This window comes from Varroa jacobsoni, unplaced genomic scaffold, assembly GCF_002532875.2.
Source record: "Varroa jacobsoni isolate VJ856 unplaced genomic scaffold, vjacob_1.0 contig00107, whole genome shotgun sequence".
Lineage (NCBI taxonomy): Eukaryota > Metazoa > Arthropoda > Arachnida > Mesostigmata > Varroidae > Varroa > Varroa jacobsoni.
In genome coordinates this window covers 191,423-212,899 of record NW_019214409.1, presented here as the reverse complement: position 1 = coordinate 212,899, position 21,477 = coordinate 191,423, and the positions used below count along the sequence as shown (strand labels likewise).

At 43.2% G+C, this 21,477-nt stretch overlaps 1 protein-coding gene across 7 annotated transcripts in view; it reads left to right on the top strand.

Annotated features, from left to right (window-relative positions):
* LOC111270751 (uncharacterized) overlaps positions 1-21,477 on the top strand; it is an 83,918-nt gene that overhangs the window by 20,708 nt on the left and 41,733 nt on the right. For 5 of the 7 annotated variants that reach the window (XM_086972615.1, XM_022851136.2, XM_022851135.2 and 2 more), the window contains exon 3: positions 14,782-15,009. In XM_086972615.1, the coding sequence (XP_086828741.1) occupies positions 14,782-15,009 (228 nt within the window). Of the gene's footprint in view, positions 1-13,883; positions 14,023-14,127; positions 14,257-14,781; positions 15,010-21,477 lie in introns of those variants that run through there. The other 2 variants (XM_022851138.2, XM_022851140.2) reach the window with 2 other exon arrangements.

Genomic DNA, 21,477 nt, shown 5'->3' with positions numbered 1-21,477 from the left:
TAATTGGAAGAAGCAAACAGATCCTTAACTTACCATGCGTTTTAGTCAAGAGCTTATGATTTTGATTTACTAAATGTTCAGTAACAAGCTTTTCTTTTAAAGCAAAGGAAAGTCAAACACCACTGTTACGTGTAGAGCAGACGACCTTAGTCGATTTATCCGACGTGGCGGTTCAAATTCGGCCGTCAAGGTCCTTGCACTATACGTGATTATTACTACAAAGAGCGTACGTCGATTATGTTCTGATCTCAGAAAAATAAGAGTTGATTGATTCTTACATGTAGGAATAAATATATATTTAGGCACCAACGTATGGTCAATGTAGTATTTCGAATTCTACGTGATATTTATATACATATTGTTATATGTGCGGGTAATTTCACTGCTGCTTGTAGGGCGCAGCGATTGATTGGTAGCCCAAAAACCTCAAATAGCTACTCAATAGCGATCCTGAGATCGCTTCGTGGGTACATCGACAGACGAAATGTCTATATTGATTGGTAAGCTAAAAGGCCACAGACGGTGGTAAGTGACAGTAATTCTTTTCTTGGGAATATATTGCACATTAATCAGAGCCCCTGTGACCACAACCAACGCCTCGACGCAGCGTGCCTCACCAACGGTTCTTAACAGCAGCAGTATATATGTGCACATGCACATATACACTGCTATCACTGCCGACTCTCAGCCACCGTAAATATGGCTATGATTGATTACAATGTGTCAATCGCTAGCAACACGCAGAAAGCACCCCAACATTTGTGAAGACATCCAGTGGTAGTGAAATTATGCAGTGTCCTTCACTAATTATCAAGCTAGATGATGGCAATGAATGGTCGATTTAGCCAACAACGGGAAGATTGACAGTATAAAAGTGATCTGACCCCTAACTCAACCTTTACTATGTGAAGCAGGCAACAAAGTTAACGTTATAGTAAATAACTGATGAAATTTACCAACTCACTCGCTGTTATTTGCCTCGCGTTTGTGTCTTGCCAACGTCGCTATTAACTAGATCGTTCAGTGCCCGTATATATGAAGGAGTCTCTACTTAGCCGAACTATATATTGGTTACGTATCATTTGTACCATTGGTGTATATTTTGACACGGTGCCATGGGGCAATTCTTTGGCCTTCGAACTACGCTCAGCGCATTAGTACTAATAGATATTGCTTCCGTAGAAAGACTGGGTTGAACTGAATACATGTCTGCATCGTTTCGTAGTCGAACAAGCTTCTAATCACCGAGAGTCAGTCTAGTGGTGATCCTTTCTTAATCGCCGTACTAAATATTGCAAATACAACAATAAAGTACAGCGGTTGTTCTTACATTTGCTGCTCAGTTCAAGTTATCATAAGGGTAACGTTGCATCGGATAGTTGACCCTCTCCAGCACGTAGCCAAGTATGCCTACGCTCGGTTTCGAACTTAGATCATCTCAGACGTCCAAGTCAGTTATCTCTAGTAGTTCGACATTTGGCCGGGTCGCGTGATGATTGGCAGTCGCTGTCTCTGTGTTACTCAAATGAAAGCGAAGGAACTCGCCGGCATAGTGGTGACACTGGAAAATATCATCATATTCATTATTAGGGTGAAAGCGGTAGCGGTAGCAACAATTACATCATTATCAGTGTCAGAATTTTCTCGTCTCAGAGAGTACAGGCCCAGAATATGGCGCCGCCACACCGCTATGCTTTCTACCGTGACAAATGCCATAACTATGAGCTTGGCATCGTCTATAGAATTTCAGTGAGAAAGGACATCAACGCAGACGAAGATATAATCGTCTTCTGCAAGCGAAAGCAGTTGTTATTGTTTTCGCCTATTTCTAAACAGGGCGTCAGCGATTTTTGACGATTACTGTCAACGGCTGAAAATGGATTTCACCGCTGCACGAAACCCGGCGTCACTTGAAGGCTTCCGCGGATGTCGATATCTACTGAGTACGTCCGTACGATTGAGACCTGAATTCATTTATACAATGGATTTAGACAATAGGTACAGGGAATTTATTAACCACATCGGATGGAAAAAGCGCCGTAATATACTCGGATATAAAGCCGGAAGGTTGAACGCAACACTGCAGCTGTCGTTTGAACTTAGCTAATAGAAGGCTAGGCGCGTTACTACGTAAAAAAGACTTCGCTCTCCGGAATCGGTATCATCGATGACAACAACAGCCGCGAAAATAGGCAGACAGTTGGCGTTCAGAAAGGAAACGTCTCTAACTTCTGCTTCGTTAAGAACGAATATTTATACAATGGTCGTGAGCATGCAGATATAGCGATACGTCCATCTTAAGGATCTGGAACATTTCTCATTCTTTTCTATATCCGTCATTTTTCCGTCATACTTTTACCGTGTTATGAAGTTAACAAACGATCAATAAGTTGCCATTTGCTAACGGCGTGTATTTTCTTGTGTCATATAGACAGATAGAGGCTCATTTAGATTCTCTAATACCTAGCATATTCGGATTGGCTACAGACATACCGATCACTGTTTGATTGATACGTCCTCATGTGGTTCTAGCAGACTGGACAACAATTCGTTAGCTAGAGCGAAGACATTCGAAGAAGACTCACCTTTTATGTTCAAAACATAGCTACTAGAAACAATCTGATGCTGGTTGTAGATTTTTTTCTATGAAGTTGTTATTGGCCGTTTGAAATAGTGATCCATTAACGTTCTTCTGGTGTATTATAGATTGCAAGTAGGATAGAAGTTTATACAGCATATGTTTTTGACCTAGGATACTGTACCTAGGGTCGGTTAGCCAACTAATCAACGTGAGCGGATATGGAAGTCGGAGATCCTAGCTAAAATATCACGTATTGGTAGCTCGATAAGATGGTCGGTTGTATATGTACAAATAAAGTCCGAATAGATAACGAAAGGTATGTTGTTTCTTTGTTGTAATTATGATTTTTTTAAGCTCTTTTCGACACTACCAAAAAAGGATCAGCGAGCCACATTTCTGGCGAATACCTCGTCAGATTGAGGAACATATTTTTAGTCAATAGAATGGACTTACGTCCGAAAATGCAGCACGAGTTGCTGTGGCAGCTACCGCTGCTGCTGCTGCTGCTGCTGCTGCTACCGTTGCTGTAGAGCCATCCGACATCATCAGCAGTTCGTTGTTGGGGCTATTACCAGCAATGGTCGCAAAAAGAAGCTCCGAAGACGACGACGATGCCAAAAGAAATAGTGGGCAGCTATTTTCCTGTGTATGGTTGCTCGTTGTAAAAAAAAGCCGGCCGCTTAAGGTAGCAGCAGCAGCAGCAGTAGTAGCTGCGTTTGTTGGCGACGATGGCGATGATTTCCACACGATGAGGCAAGCTGTGTTCTAAATGGCCATTGGTCATGGTGCCGGTTGAGGCCCGGGCAATTGCTCGAAGGCAGGCAGATAAAAATTCAGCGCCTTGCGTTGGCAGGTTCTCTGTTTATTTGATGATGCTGGTGGTAGTAGTTACCAACTCTGGCTTACCGACTGGAGCTATAGCTAACCGTCGTGCTGGTTTCGTCTCATCACGAAAACAACTCCTTCCTTTGCTAGCGGTCGCTGTCTCTGCATGCAGAAGAGCGCTCGTTAAGAGCCACTGCAGGCGCTGAAGAGCCATTGCTTGATCGCTACTCGCGACGAAAACGAGCAGCGAGAAATGCCGCCTTTCCAGGGGGTTGAGACCCGAGGCGTCCAAAATGAAGTGAAATTGAGGTTTCTCTACGGTGGTTAGTGCTACCGCTGCTGGCCTTCAATTCAGTCAATTTGCTGTCGTTTCTGGCGCTGCTTTGGTAAAATTGACGCTGCTTTTGCAGACGATGATGAGAGTGGCAAAAATACTGTGATTTGTTGTAAGGCCTGTTGTGGTCTGCATTGTCTTATAAGCGCGATTACCACTCCTTTGCAACTAAGCATAGAAAAAAATAACAGTACGGTCTCTGTAGAGATTGTAATAGTCACCTTTGTATCTGTTACCCTTATTTTACAAGAAGGCAACCGCTAAACACGAGACTGCTAGTAAAGAGTTGAAATGACATGAAAATACTTCTCCAGCCTATTGGGCGATCGGTGACAAATCGTAAAGCAATATGCGAAGTGTGGTTATGATCTTCCTGCTTGTTGTCAAATTTCGCAAACGTAATTTTCCGTACGCCGTTTAAATCTACTAGACTAGAAATTCTAGATGCTAGATAAACAAGCCTCCTAAATTAAACAAACTCCTAGATTTTTGGAACGAATAAAATGGAGGCACCCTTTATAGGTTCCGGCCTAAAATAGGCATCCAGGTGATTCGGACCTTACTGCTATTCTATTCGGGATATTGAAGTAGCGTTTGCTAACAGAGCTAGTCGTACAACGTACAAATAAGTTATTCCTCTAATGTATGCCACGCCAGATATGTTTATAGAGCCTTGTATTGAATATTGCAATAGGTAAACAGTAAGCATCGTTACTGAAATAGATAGATAAATTTATTATTCGTTACCAGTGCTCGCTGTTATATTGCAATCGCTACTGAAGAAACATTGGCACAGTACACACTCGGTAGCATTTCATAGTTTCAGTTATTATTGTCATTAGTACTATTACTACCATTGCAGTGTTTTTACGTAATTGTTATTTTCGTTTCGGTTTTGGCCTCGTCTTGGACCACCTTGCCCTACCTGTTGCCTCACATCATGCATAAATTTGGTATTGATGTAAACATTTATACGGCCATACCTACACATAAAAATAATATCGATTGGTCACGATGGGATCTAATCCTACGTTCATACTAAACGCCACAAGTCGAAATAGCCACAGCACTGCAGCGTCACTAGCGGCGTGATAAATACAGGAAGCTGTGTATGATACGACGCGGTCCCGCAGTGAAGATAGCCACTTACTTGATTCGGTGCGATACACTGCCACGGACGATGTTTCGTTGGGCGATCATCATCACGAGGAGTGCAGACGGGTCGAGAAAAGCATGTCTATTCGGCCATGTAAATGATTGTTGGGAGCAGACGGTTCTTTGTGTGACTGTGACTGTGATCGTTCAACGCTGTTTTTGTTGATGTCGTGCTCGCTCGGTAGACAACGAGGGCGATATACCGTAGATCATTTTCCTTCGCAGTGGCACACGCACGCACGCACGCATGCATGCAGACACTCGACAACGCGGACAGGTCACAGGTTGTTGTCGTAGCAGCATTCGGGAATCGTGCCTTCTGAAGTTCTTCTCTGCGATTCTCGTCTCGTTCTCTCTTCATTTTGCTCCTCTTCGACTTCTTGTCTTCGTCAACCCTTTCAACTTCTACTACAACTACTGCCTCTACTAGTTCTTCTCTTAAAGATTCTTTTCTCTTTTGTCAACTTGCTTTCTTCAGTCAGACAGACACTAAGTGTCATCATCGAACAACGTCTAAAGAGCAACAACGGTACGGGCAACAGCAACAACAAAAACAAAAACAGCAACAAAGCGACCAGAAACGTAGAGAAGTAGAAATAGCGTTTTTCTTTATCGGCAATCGACAGCAGCACACATAGTGGCAAGGCATCAGCTGCAGCATCGGCGGTGTCAGCTGGAAAAACGTTGTACAACCAGCGTCGACAACATATGATATTTTTCCAATAGCACCAGTGCGCAATCATTTTCCAGCAACATTTCCAATAACAATAAAAACGTTTCGTACGTACCAATGGATGATGCCTTTGCGTATATGAAAAGTGATAATAAGAAAAGGAAAACCAAGACAGGACTGACTTCAACACTAGAATGAGGCGCAGCTGACAAACGCTACTACTGGTCACATAATGCAACAATATGTAATAGAAATAGAAAGAATGATGTCTGCACTATCGCTACAAGAATTGCTACTATATGTAGTTTTCTGAACGGCTGACTGTTCCTGCCTGCCATTTGTTCTCAGCACCTGTCGAAGGTGACGCGAGATGTTAGGCACCGAGGCAAAAATCAGCTACTAGTAGACTCGGTGATAATCGTATTATAGCGGTAACAGAAAAAATCCCAGCACTAGCATCGGCGAAATGATACGACGGGAGCGCTAAAGGAGAGAAATGGGGGGAGGAACCTCCTATGATCAACGGGACTCGTGCCTTGGGAGTTTCGTGATAGTATTAGTAACGAATACAGGACGGTCCCAAATCGGCAAAATCGTCTACAGAAATGATATCGACTACGGCATCCTCACGTAAATGCAACTTCCTTCCTCTTTCTTGACCTTTTGTTAGTAGCAGCGCGTGTTCCTCGTAAGCGGTACGACGACTGAACGAACGAATGAGAGATATGTGCATGCTCGAATGCTGACACTGTTTTATCGGCTCTCGAGGCCAGTGTTAGTAGTCATTAAACACGCTGTTGTCATCATTAAAACAGCGGAAGCGGTAACGAGCTAAGACGAAGGAACTGTGCTACGTTCGTGACAGCCAGGCTAGCACAGGCTGACGCCCAAACAGGTGGGCGGCCAAGCACCAAACAAATGCTATCAAAGAGGGGTCAACTGTATTAGAGCAGAAGCAATAATAACGGTAGCAACGGGCCTAGTTGCAATGGTTCCCGGAGAAAAACAAAACAGTACCAACACACTGATTGTTTTTAATATGGAAGGAAATGGAAAACAAAGAAAAACGGGTACATTCCACCTGCTTTCTTGTTCTTTTCCTTAAAGCGGAACCCACCCCACGGTCATTGTCCCATTAATTTCGGCCTTTCTAATGATTTTAATTTTCCTCTGTTTTTAACGTCGATAAATTAAATATTGTACATAATTACCTGGCTGGACATGTCCACAGCTAATCGACAAATTGTACGCGAATTTTTATTAATTGCTATATAATTTGATGTAAGTGCAAGTTAAAGGAAGTAGGCGTATTTTTGCAGTGAAAAGCGAATAAAATTAGTATAAGCGAATCTGCTGGGTGCCCAAAGTGTACTGGAAATAACTTTGCTTATTTTGCCACACATTGACGTCAATCGTCGTACAGGCAAGCCACAGAATTTGGCAGCTGTTGTTGAACTCTGATATGATCTTCTGTTCAGCGTATTAGCGTTGACCGCGAGCGGCAGCAGTCGTGTGCCTGGTACTTATGGTCAACCAGCATTTCTGCTCGACACTTTTCCAAAAAAAAATACATGTTTCAGAAATGGATGCGTAGGTCTTCCCGCGGAGCGTGTCATTGATCGTATCAGCGTTAGGGAAACTATGTTGGCTTTGTTGAGCTTTCCCTATTTGGCGCTCCCACTGCGAATTGATGTAAATGATGCTTTTTTATATCCGATTGGCGGATAGCTGACAGACCGACAGGCGGAATTCAATTGGGGAACAGGAATAATAATAGACCAATTTTACGGTATTTAATATTAGGCCACAACGTGTTAACTGCCCTTCATATAAAATTGCAGGCCGAACTTCTCTGAATTAAATCTAAAGCATAATTGTTAAGTAAAAATTGCTGGTGGAAGACGCGCAGGAGAACTGCACAGGTAAGCCCTTTTGTTTGAGCAATCTAACACTTAAATTTTTATAGAATTTTTCCTGATGAGAACAGAACTTGTGGTGCTTTACGAGAAATTCGTAAATAATCACTATTGCGGACCCTCTAAATACCCATTTCGTCGGGCGGAATGGCCCAGTTAGTAGCGCCCTCTATACACTGGCAGTACTAGTTCCGGCGTGTGTTTAACTCGCGCTAGGGGTCGAAAAACTTTTTTAGTCCCTTACGGTAGTAGCAACCATCGTAATCGTGTGGAAATCAAGTACCCATTCTCACGCATCAAATAACATTTGCATGGTATAAGTAACCATAATAACAAAATACGGGTTAAGATGGCGACTGTAACCGTGAATACGTCTTGCATATCTCTTCGTCACTGAGGGACATACTCCACTGATGCAAACGACCGAATACCGGTGTAAAAGCTAATATCATATATAGTACTTCACATCGGGGCGTGCTTTTTGCGAGTAATGAAGTGGAACCAGTCTTGTCACAAGTCTACTCCCAGATGATTTCGGCACGACTTAAATCCGTGATGATTCAATACCGAGCGAGTAAAACCTTCGGATACATGTAACAATTTGTTACAAGCGCTTCAATATGTTATACATACATATATATTATATATATATATAGTGATAACTTTTTAAGGAAGGAAATTATTCTCATGCGCATACGCTCCCCAGGCAGGCATACCAATCGTTGCGCTAACATTAAATATAGTACAATAGAATAGAGAGGAAAAAAATGATTTTCTGGAAGCGTAGTTTCCGGGATAGTTTAGTGTGTAACGTATTTTCCTGATAATCTCAGGGACACGTTGAAATCCGGGTTCAAACTCGAGTATAGACCGTTAAGCTTCGTTTCGTGCTGGGAGCCAACCGTCTGATGGAACGTCTAACGGCGATACAGAACATAAAACTCGAAACATAGAGGATTATACTGGACAAACCTTACGCAAAAAAACTGTCGACATTGCACGCCTGGATTGTGCGTTAGCTGTCTGATGGAATTCCAATGAAATCTATTCGTGCGCAGTACAGGTTCTACAGACGAACGTGATAGATGAAACGGAAACCACTGTCGCACTTCGGTCTTATTCTTCTGCAAGGGGAGACCGAAAAGGCAGTTTAACAAAATGAAGCTTCAAATGGTGACCGATGCCTGCGCGCATTAAGCGTTCCTCTCAGGAGCCCTGTCTACTCTCGAGAACAACGACAGAAAGACGGAACAGGCAGACGACTTTTTGAGTGTTGCTAGATACGCTGGTTTAATTGGCTTCGTTTCTAAGGGAGTCACAAGCTTTGACGAGAAGATGATTGGTTTCCGTTAGTCCGTTTGTGGGGTATGCGAGCAAAGTGGATACAGCCAAGTAATAGGTAGAACCTCATAGGCAATCAGCACATTTCCAAGATTATATAATATCAATTAATTAATAATAATACAAATAAATAAATGATAAAAATAACAAAAGGAACCTGATGCGTTACAAGCTAGTGTTGATGTCTGCAACGGAATCTGGCTTTATTATTTTAGCTATGGTAATTAATGGAAATGATTTCACTTACATTTATCTCACCTAGGCCCATAGAGCATCTCACATGTTTAGGCCTTTGTTATTTTGCGTTATACTACACTTGGTATTTCGACGATTGTAAGGTTCATTTTTGAACACTGTTATTTCGAATTATCTTATTATCGCTTATTATTATATTATTATTGCTGTTCCTATCGATACGTGGATGCGCCATTTACTATGACGTGGCGAAAAAAATCATCTGAACATGGACCATCGATACCGCAAAGCCTTTTTTACGAAAAATGGGAAGTGTTCATCGCAAAAATGGCCACTTTCACGTATACATGTGAAGGTGGGAAACAGCTACGCGTAGAACTCAAATGATAGGCCCGGTCGTCTGTTTATGCCTGAGTAAGCCATAGGAACATGGTGCTTCGATTCGAGTTCCCATATCGTAACTGAGAGGTGTCAACCGGTTTGCCGTTCCTTGGACTCTTTCAACAGTTTGTGCAAAAGCCGTGGGGCAACGCAGTGATTTGTTAGATGAAGTTAGAGCGCAATTACAAAAGTCGAGTGGTTGTGTCCTTGGCTCTATACGACGAGATACGACAGCGTTACTCTGACTCAGTGCCACACGTATTTTGCCAGGCCACTATAAACCGTCACGTACTTATAAGGAAAGAATTTGAACGCTCTAGTTCTGCTATTTTTTTTTCATATTCCTCCCCTATCTTCAAGTCCTGTTTCCAGTGTATTGGTGTATTGTGTATATGGACTGCTATCAACGCTCTCTAAAATGACCCAATTATGTGCGCTAGAGACGGCCTTTGTCTCTAGTGGTAAAGCAGATTCCCGAGTGATGACAGTGGGCAAGCGATGTCTGTAAAGAGATCTTAGTGGCCGTCGTTACGCGAGAACCTCCCACAAAAGGAGATATTAAGAGCGCAGGATGTGAAAATGCGGGGGTCCTCTCCAATCGCCCCTTCGCTCGTTTGATATGTAAGAGAAAGTGATGAAAGAAGATTCGGAATAGGGTTCGGTCGACATTCAACAAAGAAACTGCAGAGCCCATTTGTGCCTCAAAAATGGAAGGAAGGCGGGCTAGGTGGAGTTCAAACGAACGCTCCAGTCCGAAAGCCAGGAACCAAACAGGAGCAGCAAAAAGGTTTTCGGCGCACTAAATGAGGAGAAATGAACCTCTCTTCGCAAATGAGCCACTCGAGAGTACTAGTTACTTGCTCGTTCGTTTCATGCGTTTGAGTTGTGGCCTTGGCGAAAGAAACTTGCCGACGATAGCAGCAACGCTACATATATAATACATGATGAAGCCTGTACTGACACTATTCGTTTAGTTACTGTGCCATAATATATATACTTTTTTTTCGTGAAGGCAACTTCGCTCGTAAAGTAAACCTAACAAGGATACTAGTCCACATTTCAAGACTAGGTGCATTGTTTTCAACTGTCACATTGCAACACGTTTTAGCCTCATTGTCGCAGCGAGCTGCGATTTGTCAATTCATAATTCTATAAGGTTGAACACACAGATACAAGCGGATAAGCACGAGTAAGTGAAGCCGAGGCAAGAAGCAGCTAATCCACGTAGCAGTGATAGCATTAGAACGATAAATAAGGTTCCCTAGGTTTTTTAGGTTCCGCAAAGGGCGAATGGTCTCCCTTTTTCTCCTTCCGTCGTTTTCTTTGGCAACCCGCCCGCTTGAGCTACGAGAGCGGCTACCGAGTGAATGTGCAATGGAACTCACGAATTTATTGGCAAACCCCCCTCCTGTACCGCAACCACTGGCGCGGATGAAATTTTCGGAAAACTTTCCAAGGAGCTTTCACGTTTTTGTCTGAAAACATTGTACAGCACCGAACCTGTCGAGCTCGACCGGTAGCTAGGCCCGACCGGACCCGACAGCTCTATTGCCGTCGGGTTTCGATGGGCTCTAAAACAACCCATCGGTTATAGATTCGTAGCGGGGAGGGCATCCGCATTGTGTTGTTTGAAATGGATGATAACGATATCATATAGCGTTGCTGTGACTGATTCGCTAGACTTCTCAGAAATAGGGATCAGTGGAGATTTATGCAGTTGGTACTATCGCGGCTACAGCTGCTGGTGCTTATATATTTTCTGACTAACGAACTCCCAGCAGAATTATTAGGGCCCGGAACTCTTTTTCGCGCACGACGAACGCTACCTCGAGTAACGCAACGCCGTGCGGTGCAGTAGTCCTGGACCTTCGATGTGCGACACGGTAAGCATTAACAACACCAAGCGAAGACAGGAACGACGCCAGCTACCCTACTCGAAGACAAAGAGTAGTCGATCCAGCGAATATCCGAAAGGGACGATCTCTTGCGGTGACGTTCCTTTCAAGTCGGATCCTACAAAGGGAACAAGAAGAGCGTAAACTGTGCCGCATAGTTTGCATACGCCTATAGCTTCTATATGTACAGTTTAGGTAGGCTTGACTGTGCTCTTTGCGTTACCTATGATCACCGAGGCTTTTGTACCGTCGCTATAGCAGGACCTACAATGTAGTTCAAAACTATAACGCATTAGCACTTCGATACTTTGTTCACGTCCAGGTAAACAAGTTGTTTCACGTAATAAAGCACTGGAACAACCGAAAGCGCAAAATAGAAATATGGGAATCGTGCCTACAGTCACGTGCTCGTGAAATGGATGTATGCATAAGATAACGTGGGTAGTATGCCCCGAGTTTATTCTACATTTGCCCGGCCTCCATTACTGAACAGAATTTACACAGATTATCAACTGGAGTGCAACAACTCCACACAGTTTTGCAAATAGCTTCTAGACAGCTTTATCTGCGTCTATATAGACCTAATGACCCGATATGAAGTTTGGTAATATAAATCAGTCCTCGTCAGTTCAATGTCAGTGATAACAAAGCATTAACGCTATTGAGTAAAAACAACACTTGACTACGTGCTCTTTTACGTCTAATTGATGCACTATACCTGTTATTTATAAGTCGCAAATCATCGTAAAAATTTGCTGTTTACTAGCACGTTCAGGTCTGATGGAGACAAATATAACAGGTTCATACCCCTTTGAAGTAAGCTTAACATGTCCAACGTGCCCCCTTCCCCCCTCCTATGTATGCACCAAACGCAATTTTTTCTTACGTAATAATCACCATATAATAGTATAGACTCTTGAACATTTTGGCCGTTCTCGTACTCCAGCAACTCAGTTAAGGCAGCACCTGCGTTCCTCGTTACACGACAGTGAAACAGGAGGACCGCGCAGAGGCTGTCGACATTGCGAAACGGAACAGACCTAATGACGGATCGGGCCCAGGGTATCGACGCTTATTCGTTAACAAACAATAAACGAGTGAAATGGCGAAAAATCGTATTGTAGCACTAACCACCGCCGGATAATTAGCTCTTATTCAAGCCAGCCGTGGCTGTCTGAAGTCGTTGCATCGCTTGTAGGAATGCAATGGTACGAATTTCGACATCAGTCGCCAGCAAATGATAAACTGACGACACGTACGCTTACAACAGTAGAAACGTCGGTCGTCTGTAAACATCACTTGTTGCAGGCACTGTTATGGTGCTGCTACTGTTAATAATCTACGATTTCAAAGCTATCTAGTGGCAAACAGAAACAGGCGTTCAAAGACGTGAAACGTAAGCCTGCCCGTTCCATAAAGATTGATCGGTGGACAAGTTAGCAAGCAAACGAACAGGTACCTAGGGATCAGTTTGGTGATTTGGATATGCTAACTCGAGCTACATGCGCTTAGAAACAATTGTCAATGAAACATTACTTGTAGCGATACATAGCTATTAAAACCGTGAGTTTTAGAGCCATTTTAAACGTACCGTAATTCTCGGCTTCTCTACGGAAGTCGTGAAACTAATACGATATGATGAAGTATTCGATTTTATTGAACTTGTCAAATATTAGTTGTGGTAGTATACCGGCACGATTATAGATGCAACACCCCAACTTGTTATTGAGACTGGTAGAAATGAATCTACTACAGTGTGATCGTGCTTTACTGACATGTAGACCCAATCAGTTCTAGAAGAATGTCTCGTTGTATATGTAGATATTATTTAGGTGAACTTCGCCCCAGAATTTTGTAGAGTACGCCCATAGCTTCCTCGGTCAATCAGACCGAAGTTAGCTACAGTGTCACGTGAAATTGCAATTAACTACTTCATTTCCACTATGGAGGCCGTTGTAGAGAGGTATGATGTTCGCAGTTATCATCGAGAAAAGCTAGCAACCTTTTACGGAAATGAATTCTGGAAGGAAAATTAGTGAAGGTAAATGAATTTACTCATACAGGATAAATGGCTTTGTTCGATGAACTTCTGATTGGGCAAAGTCCTGTAATATTGCGTCGATCACATACTTGTTTGCTATTTAACAGTGAATTAATTGATGGCTATAATATTTTAGTATCTGTTAGGTGTTGTAAGATTGAACTGCAGGTTTATATATGACATGACTAAGCCCCCGTGCGTCATTTTTTACATTACTCAATTCGTCACAAAAAAAAAAAACAAAACAGATTTGACAGCAGTATTTTCTATTTTTAGTTATCTCACGATCTGTAATCACTGCCGCACTCGAACATGGCGGGAGATTTACCCTATCTCTAAATTCACGCTGCAACTACGGCGCGATCGTTTCTCTCGAACGCTGCCATTTTCTCCATTCAAACCTTAGGTTATAGGCATCCAATCGTCTGTTCGGTTATTAACTGAACTCTAAGGTATTTTACAACTCGGGCCGCTGTCGGTAGCCGCGCGAATTACTGCCATAGCAGTAGCCGCGCTGTCAAGAGGTACCGCCTACCTAACAGCAATACGGATAATGGATAGGGCCACTACAGCCTCGTCTTACGGGCGTGTCAACGTGAGAAGGCATTACGATAGTGCCAAGTGGTGAATTCGATGTTCTACATTCAGCTACCCCGCGTTTAAGCTGAGCTGGTCACCGTGATGAGTGAGTGACTGACTCAGTGCGGTTACTCGTAGCTCATGTGTTTCCATCATGAAGTCATTTATCTGCCATCACTTGAGCATTTGCCTCATGTAGTGGCGGCGGTAGTAAGATCAAAATGATTCACAAATGAAAAGCGTTAATTGACTAACTGTGTGACGACAGATTTTCCATTTATATCAAGTGCATCGCGTTTATAGAACGTTTCATACTCTTAACATGGATTTGTGTATTATGGTGCTGTGCAAACGGAACTAGACAATTAACTGTTACCTCATCATTTTTTGAACTTTATATAAGCTCCGTTCACACATTATAATAACTTATTAAAAATATTATCTATTGTCCATCTGCTGCCTAGTATCATCTAAACCCATAAACGTTCTCGTACATAGCAATACAGAGCTACACCCTAAATATTGTACTGCTAGGAGCCAGCTAGTCATGAAAGATTATAGAGCTGCCTCTTGGTCAGCCGTTTTTTATTCTAACCGGTTAAAACCGGTGCAATTTAACCGTTATCAGCATATCGGCAAGCTTCACTGAATTGACAAATATTCTCTTGTTCTAAGTCGATCCCGTTATCTAGTGGTATCAGACACTTGAAAAGTGGCCGGTTTTCTGAGAGCAACAGCCGCAGCACTGCTGGTTGCGATGATTCAGACACACTCACCGCTTACCTCGAACAAATACATTAGGGCGAAAAAGGTAGTCAATATACGCCTGTTTATCTGTGCATAATGAGCCGTTTTTGTTTTTCAGTGATTACGAAGTGTACGAGAGCGGTAGCGTGAACGGCGACGCGTGTGGAGGAGGTCTTGGAGGAGCGTCAGGCCCCGCCAGGATGGCTCCTCCAAAGGAGTCCAGTGCCATGACGGCATCACGGTACTCGAATGGCTACTCTTCAGATCAGCAGAGTGATTCGAACGATGAAGCAGCCGGTAACAGCCACGGGCCAGCTTATCTCGTCGAGCATCTTGCTACTTTCAGGTAACTTGTACCGTTTGTATACACATAGATTTTAATCGTAATAGATCCGTCCACCGTTATGTCAACATAACAAAGGAGTGTATCAAAACATCAGCATAACAATATATGTAGGCAACAAAGACATTTTCATAGCTACATTATTCTATAGCACTTCGTTATATTCAATTGGACCTTCCGTCTATTGTGGCAAGGCGTAAGGATTGCTATTGCCAAAGGTAAGACGACATGAAACAAATAGCCATTGCAATAACATGCCTTTGGCAAATCACAGACTGCCGATAATTAACTGGTCAGTTATTATAGCTGAACAAAAGTTACCGCAATACGATTCAATTATATTTGCGGTATCTTAAGCTGTGTCGAGGTCTAGGGCGATGCGACAAAAGCTTGCACCCAAAACTGGCTTAAAAGGCTACACGGAGAACGCCTTTCGTTTCGTTGATAGTATATCTCTTGATGCCAGCCAGTGCAAGGTTTATGATCTTTCAAATCGTGGGAACAATGGTTGTCCCTCTAAGACGCTGTGGCTGCCCAGCCGCCTCAGCGTCCCCACGAAAATGACTTGCCCGTTTTGACGACATTGGTCATAGTGTATTGTCACAAGCATTATTCCGTCCTGTCATCAGCAACCATAGGTTCAGTCATCTTAACGACCACAACCTCAATCCATTACACATATATATTGTCGATCCAGCTTCTCGTGAGTACACTATAACCATGTATTTCAACTGCGAGTTATGGAGACTGTGGAAAAAATTGGCCTGCAGTAATCGCGAACGGTCGTAAGCGTTCCTTTTGAAAAGCTGTTACGTCTTCGTACAGGTTGTGTCATAATGGCTAAACTCACCTAGATTTACATATCACCTGGCGTTACCCAGCTAGCTTTTATCTAATCGCCGCGGGCGTCTGCGGAATTCTTCGTCGTCGCTCTTTGAAGCTGCCATTGAAATAATAGTTCGAAAGAACCGTTTCTCGCGAGTTGTTTACCCGGTAGGAGTTATTCACGTATTAACAGGAACACAATCAAGTTGCTACGCAAAAATCGAACGTTGGGCATCGATATTCGCTCGCCTCAATCTCTTGTCAGTATAAATTGGTTACTGTAACATAATTACAGTGTGACACGGTAATAAGCGACACGGAGAGTGTTAATTGTTTCTAATGGGATTTATTATTGTTGTCAATATGATCGATGTGAAAGTGTGGAGATCAAGAAAAGAAGACGCTTGACAAGTTCGGTGGTTATCATCCGTTGCAATATTTCAATTGAACTTCATTGGAACATGGTGGTTTCACTGCTTTGTCTTTTCATTAATTCTATATCTATCAAGGTCAATATCAGCAGCGAGACTAGTAATCATTCATTTATATGAGTTATTCCATTGATTGATATGAGTTACACGCGTTCTCTCGTTCTTTCGGACGTTTATGACCCAGCGACACGCCCAATAACTGACGAAAACTTGAACCGTTCCACAGTTTCAAATAATTCAATGACCAATATCAAACAAGTCACTTATCTTCTGTATTTATCATGTGTGGATCACTAGACACCGATAACAGGGGATCATAAATACGAATCCGCTGGATTCAGCCAGCCGGCTTTCGTGGCGGTAATAACTCCCGTGTTTGATTTCTAATCGTAGATGGCTGATGAATTCTTGTTTTTACGATCGTCCACCGCTAGCAGTAGCAGACAAACAATGTACCCCAGTATGAAACACAGGCTGGGCCAACCAATATTACGAGCATGCAACGAACAGAGCTTAAAGGAGAACCGATGAGCAGGCAGCACGATGTAAGAACGGGCTGGTGTTCCTCCTCGTAGTCTCCGAATCACCTATATATATGTGTGTGTATAGATCATTATGGAGCACAGTAAGTCCATACATACTTTACCACCAGCTGTATCCTATACCCGAATCATACTTTGTTTTTTCCCGGATCGCGTCCACGAATTTTCATTGTTCGTCTGCTTGAACGAAGCGAGCCTCGCCAACAACGACACCTATATGCATAACACTGGGAATAACAGTCATATGCGGGATTACCTATGATCACCGTTATGGGAAGCATTTATTCATCCTGACATTGTGGGGCATTGCCTCTACTATATCTAATGTATGCCGTAAATTTTTTACTAGCTCCGATTTGAAATTTCGCCTTCATACCCCCCCCCCCCCCCTTCCTTCTCTCGACACTTTTCTCTTCCCAGTTCGTGATTGAACAACGAACAGAACAGAACAGAACAGAAAGTTCATTAAATCCTCAAAAGATTGACTAGCTGACATTAATCTTGTTCCGTTTTTGTCGCAGCGGCATTTCTTTGCTTCTTGTTCCTTCGGTTAGCACCGCCCTTGTGCTTGCCATCGATCATTCGCAACGTCTTCTTTATCAAAGTTTGAAGACAGCGTACGGCACGCGCTCACATCGATGGCAACCTCTCACAATATTTATCTTTACAGGCCATTCGTATGCACGTACGCATTAAGTGCGTATATAGCATACATATGCTATCTGGTGTATGTGATCTATTTTCTTAGTTTAAAAAAAAAAAAAAAGGTGCATATACGGCTGACCAACGATGGTAGTCACTACGGTTTTGGTACAAAGAGGGGGTCCGTCGGCATCGCTTGGATACGCTATGATGTCAGCACTGCTGACGTAGACCAAAGCAACAGCGGGTTTATCTAACCCTACAATGTCCACAAAGATCTGTTTCAAGTTTTGCAATTGCTTTGGTAACTTGTACTTTAAAAACAATAACACAGCCACAACAGCAGGCAGCGTGAAGCGATCTACTGGGCGTAAGATGTGACCGATCGACGGTTCCGTTTTGTCATTAACCCTATTGCTTCGCTGTCTTTACTACGCGCAGCAGCTCTCGTGACGTGGGACAGTCGACGGACGTTTTCGTATTGACGTCCTCTCCCTTATTTGCTTTCTCGATTCGTTTTTGCTCTGATCTTCTGTTCTTTTCCTACATCTTCCTTTCTGGTCTCACGTATTCACCTGCAGGTGGATTTCTTCATTAGTCGCGAATCAGGCTCACCGTTCACGATGTACTAACTATTAGCTTTGAGTTATACTCCGCTTCATTCGCTGTACGAGCGATGACGAGCAGCTTTCTGTGAATCAGCGTGCCAGCCAGGACGTGTGCCAGCGAGCAGCCTCGTAATTCGCCACAATCGAAACAGCGGTACTATTATGGGGTAAGCCTCGGTTCTTTTCCGCGTCGGTCAAGCCATCCGGTGCTCCGGACTCTTGCGAACCGAAAGGAAAACGGCCAGCCAGTAGAGGCAGGCAGCAGCAGCATCGTGTCCGTTCGCTCGTGACGCTAAGGAAGTGCAAGATGCAGCTGAAGGCGCAGAAGCGGCCACAACAGTGGACCTTCTTTGGTGACGTGGACACCGGCGATTCAACGACAAATCGACCAGTTCGATACTAGAGACGTAGGATGGGGCAGCTGACAGACAGAGGGTCTTGAACACGCATGCACTAGATGTTCACCCATCGCGCCTCACCGACTGATAATTGCTTGGTCCTATTCAAATACAGCCAGAGCAACGATTTCTGAGAACGATTATCATCATATATCCAAGTTAAGATGTAGATATCAATACGGATTTACGATCATCAATCACCATTTACAGCATCGTAAGATAGGGTCGCAGAATTCACACTGCCTACATTGTGCCTATAATAGTTGTGAAATTAAGAAAACGTTCACTTCGATTGATAATTACAAAAGTTTTTCCCTTCGAATTACACTAACCCCGAATTCGAGTACACTGAAAAAATCTTCAAATGTGATTGGTTCATCGATTTTAGAATGGATCGTTATTATTAACTGGTTAGTTGTTGCTAAGGGATAAGTCACTTATTTTAGCTTATTCTAATTGCTTGCCCATTATGGCTGAGAAGTTTTATCCGTAACAAAAAAGCTTTTACCACACTTCTGATATTAGAATCGGGGTTCATTGTCCTGCATCTAAAAACGGTTCTCCACAGGCGCTCGGGTGCTTAGGCAAGGTTAACTTGTGACCTAACTTTATAGTGTAGAACTTCTCAGCAAACCTTGTTCTTTTCCTAATCCTATTCAAGCGGTCCTCCACCAATTTATTGAAGGGTTTGAAGGGCGAATTTCATGTTAGAGTCAGGGCGAAGGATATATCAACTAAATGGATAACCCTACAGCGAACGTATCCTGTGCTTCCTTTTCTCTTATGTTTAGCAATAAAAGGCCCGCAGTCATTGCCAGTACTCCTGTGTTCCCGTTTACAGTTTAGAAGTGCTGTGAAATATAACACAGTTGCCGCTAAGGACCATTATTCGGCTTCCGTAGCGTTTTCAGCCATGCGATTAGATGGGGATTCTATTAATCAATAGGTAGCTAGCTACCAGATGTCAATTTTAGGCAGGCAGAAAACAACCAGCGCGCTGATGCTGTAAAAAAATCTAAGTTGTACGATGTCGCGGAGAGCTAGAGAAGGCAATTACAGGAAAAACCTGCGAATGCTGCACGCGTGCTGGAGCTCTAGCCTTACTTGGTACTCGTACCAGCGACACGCCATTATATCCTCTCAACCCTGTTTACCACTTTACTGAAAATCTGTGAAAAGAAATATACAACAGGAAAAATAGAAATAAGTACGATGAGGCCGCACTTGGCGTCCATGAAAACGCTATGGATGACGTGTTCCACTTCTACCCTCTGAGGCAACAGAACTGTCGGTTCCTCTCAGTCGTGACGATCGCTGCCGATGTCGCCGGCAGTTTTGCTTTAGCCTCGAGAATAGTATAGCTAAGTGAGATGGATGAAGACGTTAGAACTAAGGTTCGACTCGCCCCTACGGCTGCTGATTTACATATATATTGCTGTTAAGCTAGTGTTAGCGCGAAGGAGAACCGGCGACCGAGCTACGATTTAATAGGGTGACGAACCGACATTTTGCATACATTAAAATGGAGAGCTCGGCGGGCATGACAGGGGCGTGGGAGCTAGCACCGTGGTGTTGGTGTCGCAGCTTCCACAGCCATTCATCGCGCTCTTCCGGCTCTCGGTCTACCGAACAAAGCCTCCCCTTTCCCCCTTCGAAAAAGAAGTCGACTAGCCCGCTCTTCTCTGTGGGCTCGTATGTTCGCTCCTTAGTTCCATACTCAAGAAAACGTTGCTAGTTCTGCTGTCCGGGCGCCGTGTTCCCGTCGGGCTGGAGCTCGACACTAGCTAGAGCCCACTGGGCCGACGACCCAAGCGCAGCCATTCGCCAATCAACGCAGTTCAACCAACTGCCCTCCATATAGCAGTGTATAATAAAACTATTGTTTATCGACCAACAGCTATTGTGGGCCTGGCTCACTCTACTAAATTCCAGTCACCACGTGCTCTAAAGCCAGAACGAGTACTCCTGTGTAGACGGACGGGCGGGCGGACGGCAATCAACGTCTGTAAAGCAATTTCTTAAACAATTTCATAGACATGCATAATATTAATGAGCAAATTAACTTTGTCGTGGACAATTTATCCTACTCCATGGAATAGTGGAGAATGAGCAAATGCGAAATAGGGAAGCACATCAATCAATGTCTGATAGGTGTTAATGAACCCAGTATGGATCTGATAATGTTCCAATTTCATATAACGGATTAATTTACGGTAGACTAACGATTGTTGTTTCTAAATGATAACGAGATATATATGTAGCTATACAAAAATCTATAATCTACATTGCTAGAATCCTTGAATGTTTTAAGTACTTTGGATCTCGTTTCCGATGGTCCTACAGTTAACATGTTACAAACTTTGCACTGGTTTTTCAGTCGGGACGTCGGGAACCTCTTGCTGACCAGTGAAAATATCGCGATAATACTGTGTTTATCAAGAGCGGCAGACGACTTAAGTCGCACATGTAGTTCGCAGACCAACAAATCCAACAATATCGTAGAAGCTTATGTTAGGGGTGCTATCATACAACATAAAACTCATACTGTTAAATTACCTAGTATACATTGCGTACAGTATAGGACGATGAGCTTGCGGTACGATACGTTAGACACGAAGGCGGCCATTACTTAATAAGGACCCTCGAAATCGATGGCATCGAGAAACAATCGACAGCTATCAACCTGTGTCTTTGTTTCTCATCAATCAGAGCGAAAATACGTATGTCAAAACGTAAAAGAGGGCCTGAAACCTGACATTCGCTTTGAAACTACTTAGCACATGTTTGAGCGTTTAATGAACACCGGCACAAAACCGCTATCTTTTCTGCAAATTTTTTTCAACATAAGTTACTATTTGTTATGATATTGGCGTTCTCGCGGACGTTAACCTGCTGTTTTAGTAGGTCTGCAAAGGATTAAAAAAGCTACAATGACAAAAAGGAATGCCTGAAGTGAATGTCCCAAATTATTTCATCCGGACGTATTACGTGGCATTACGTGCTAATAATCGAGTACGTTATAAAG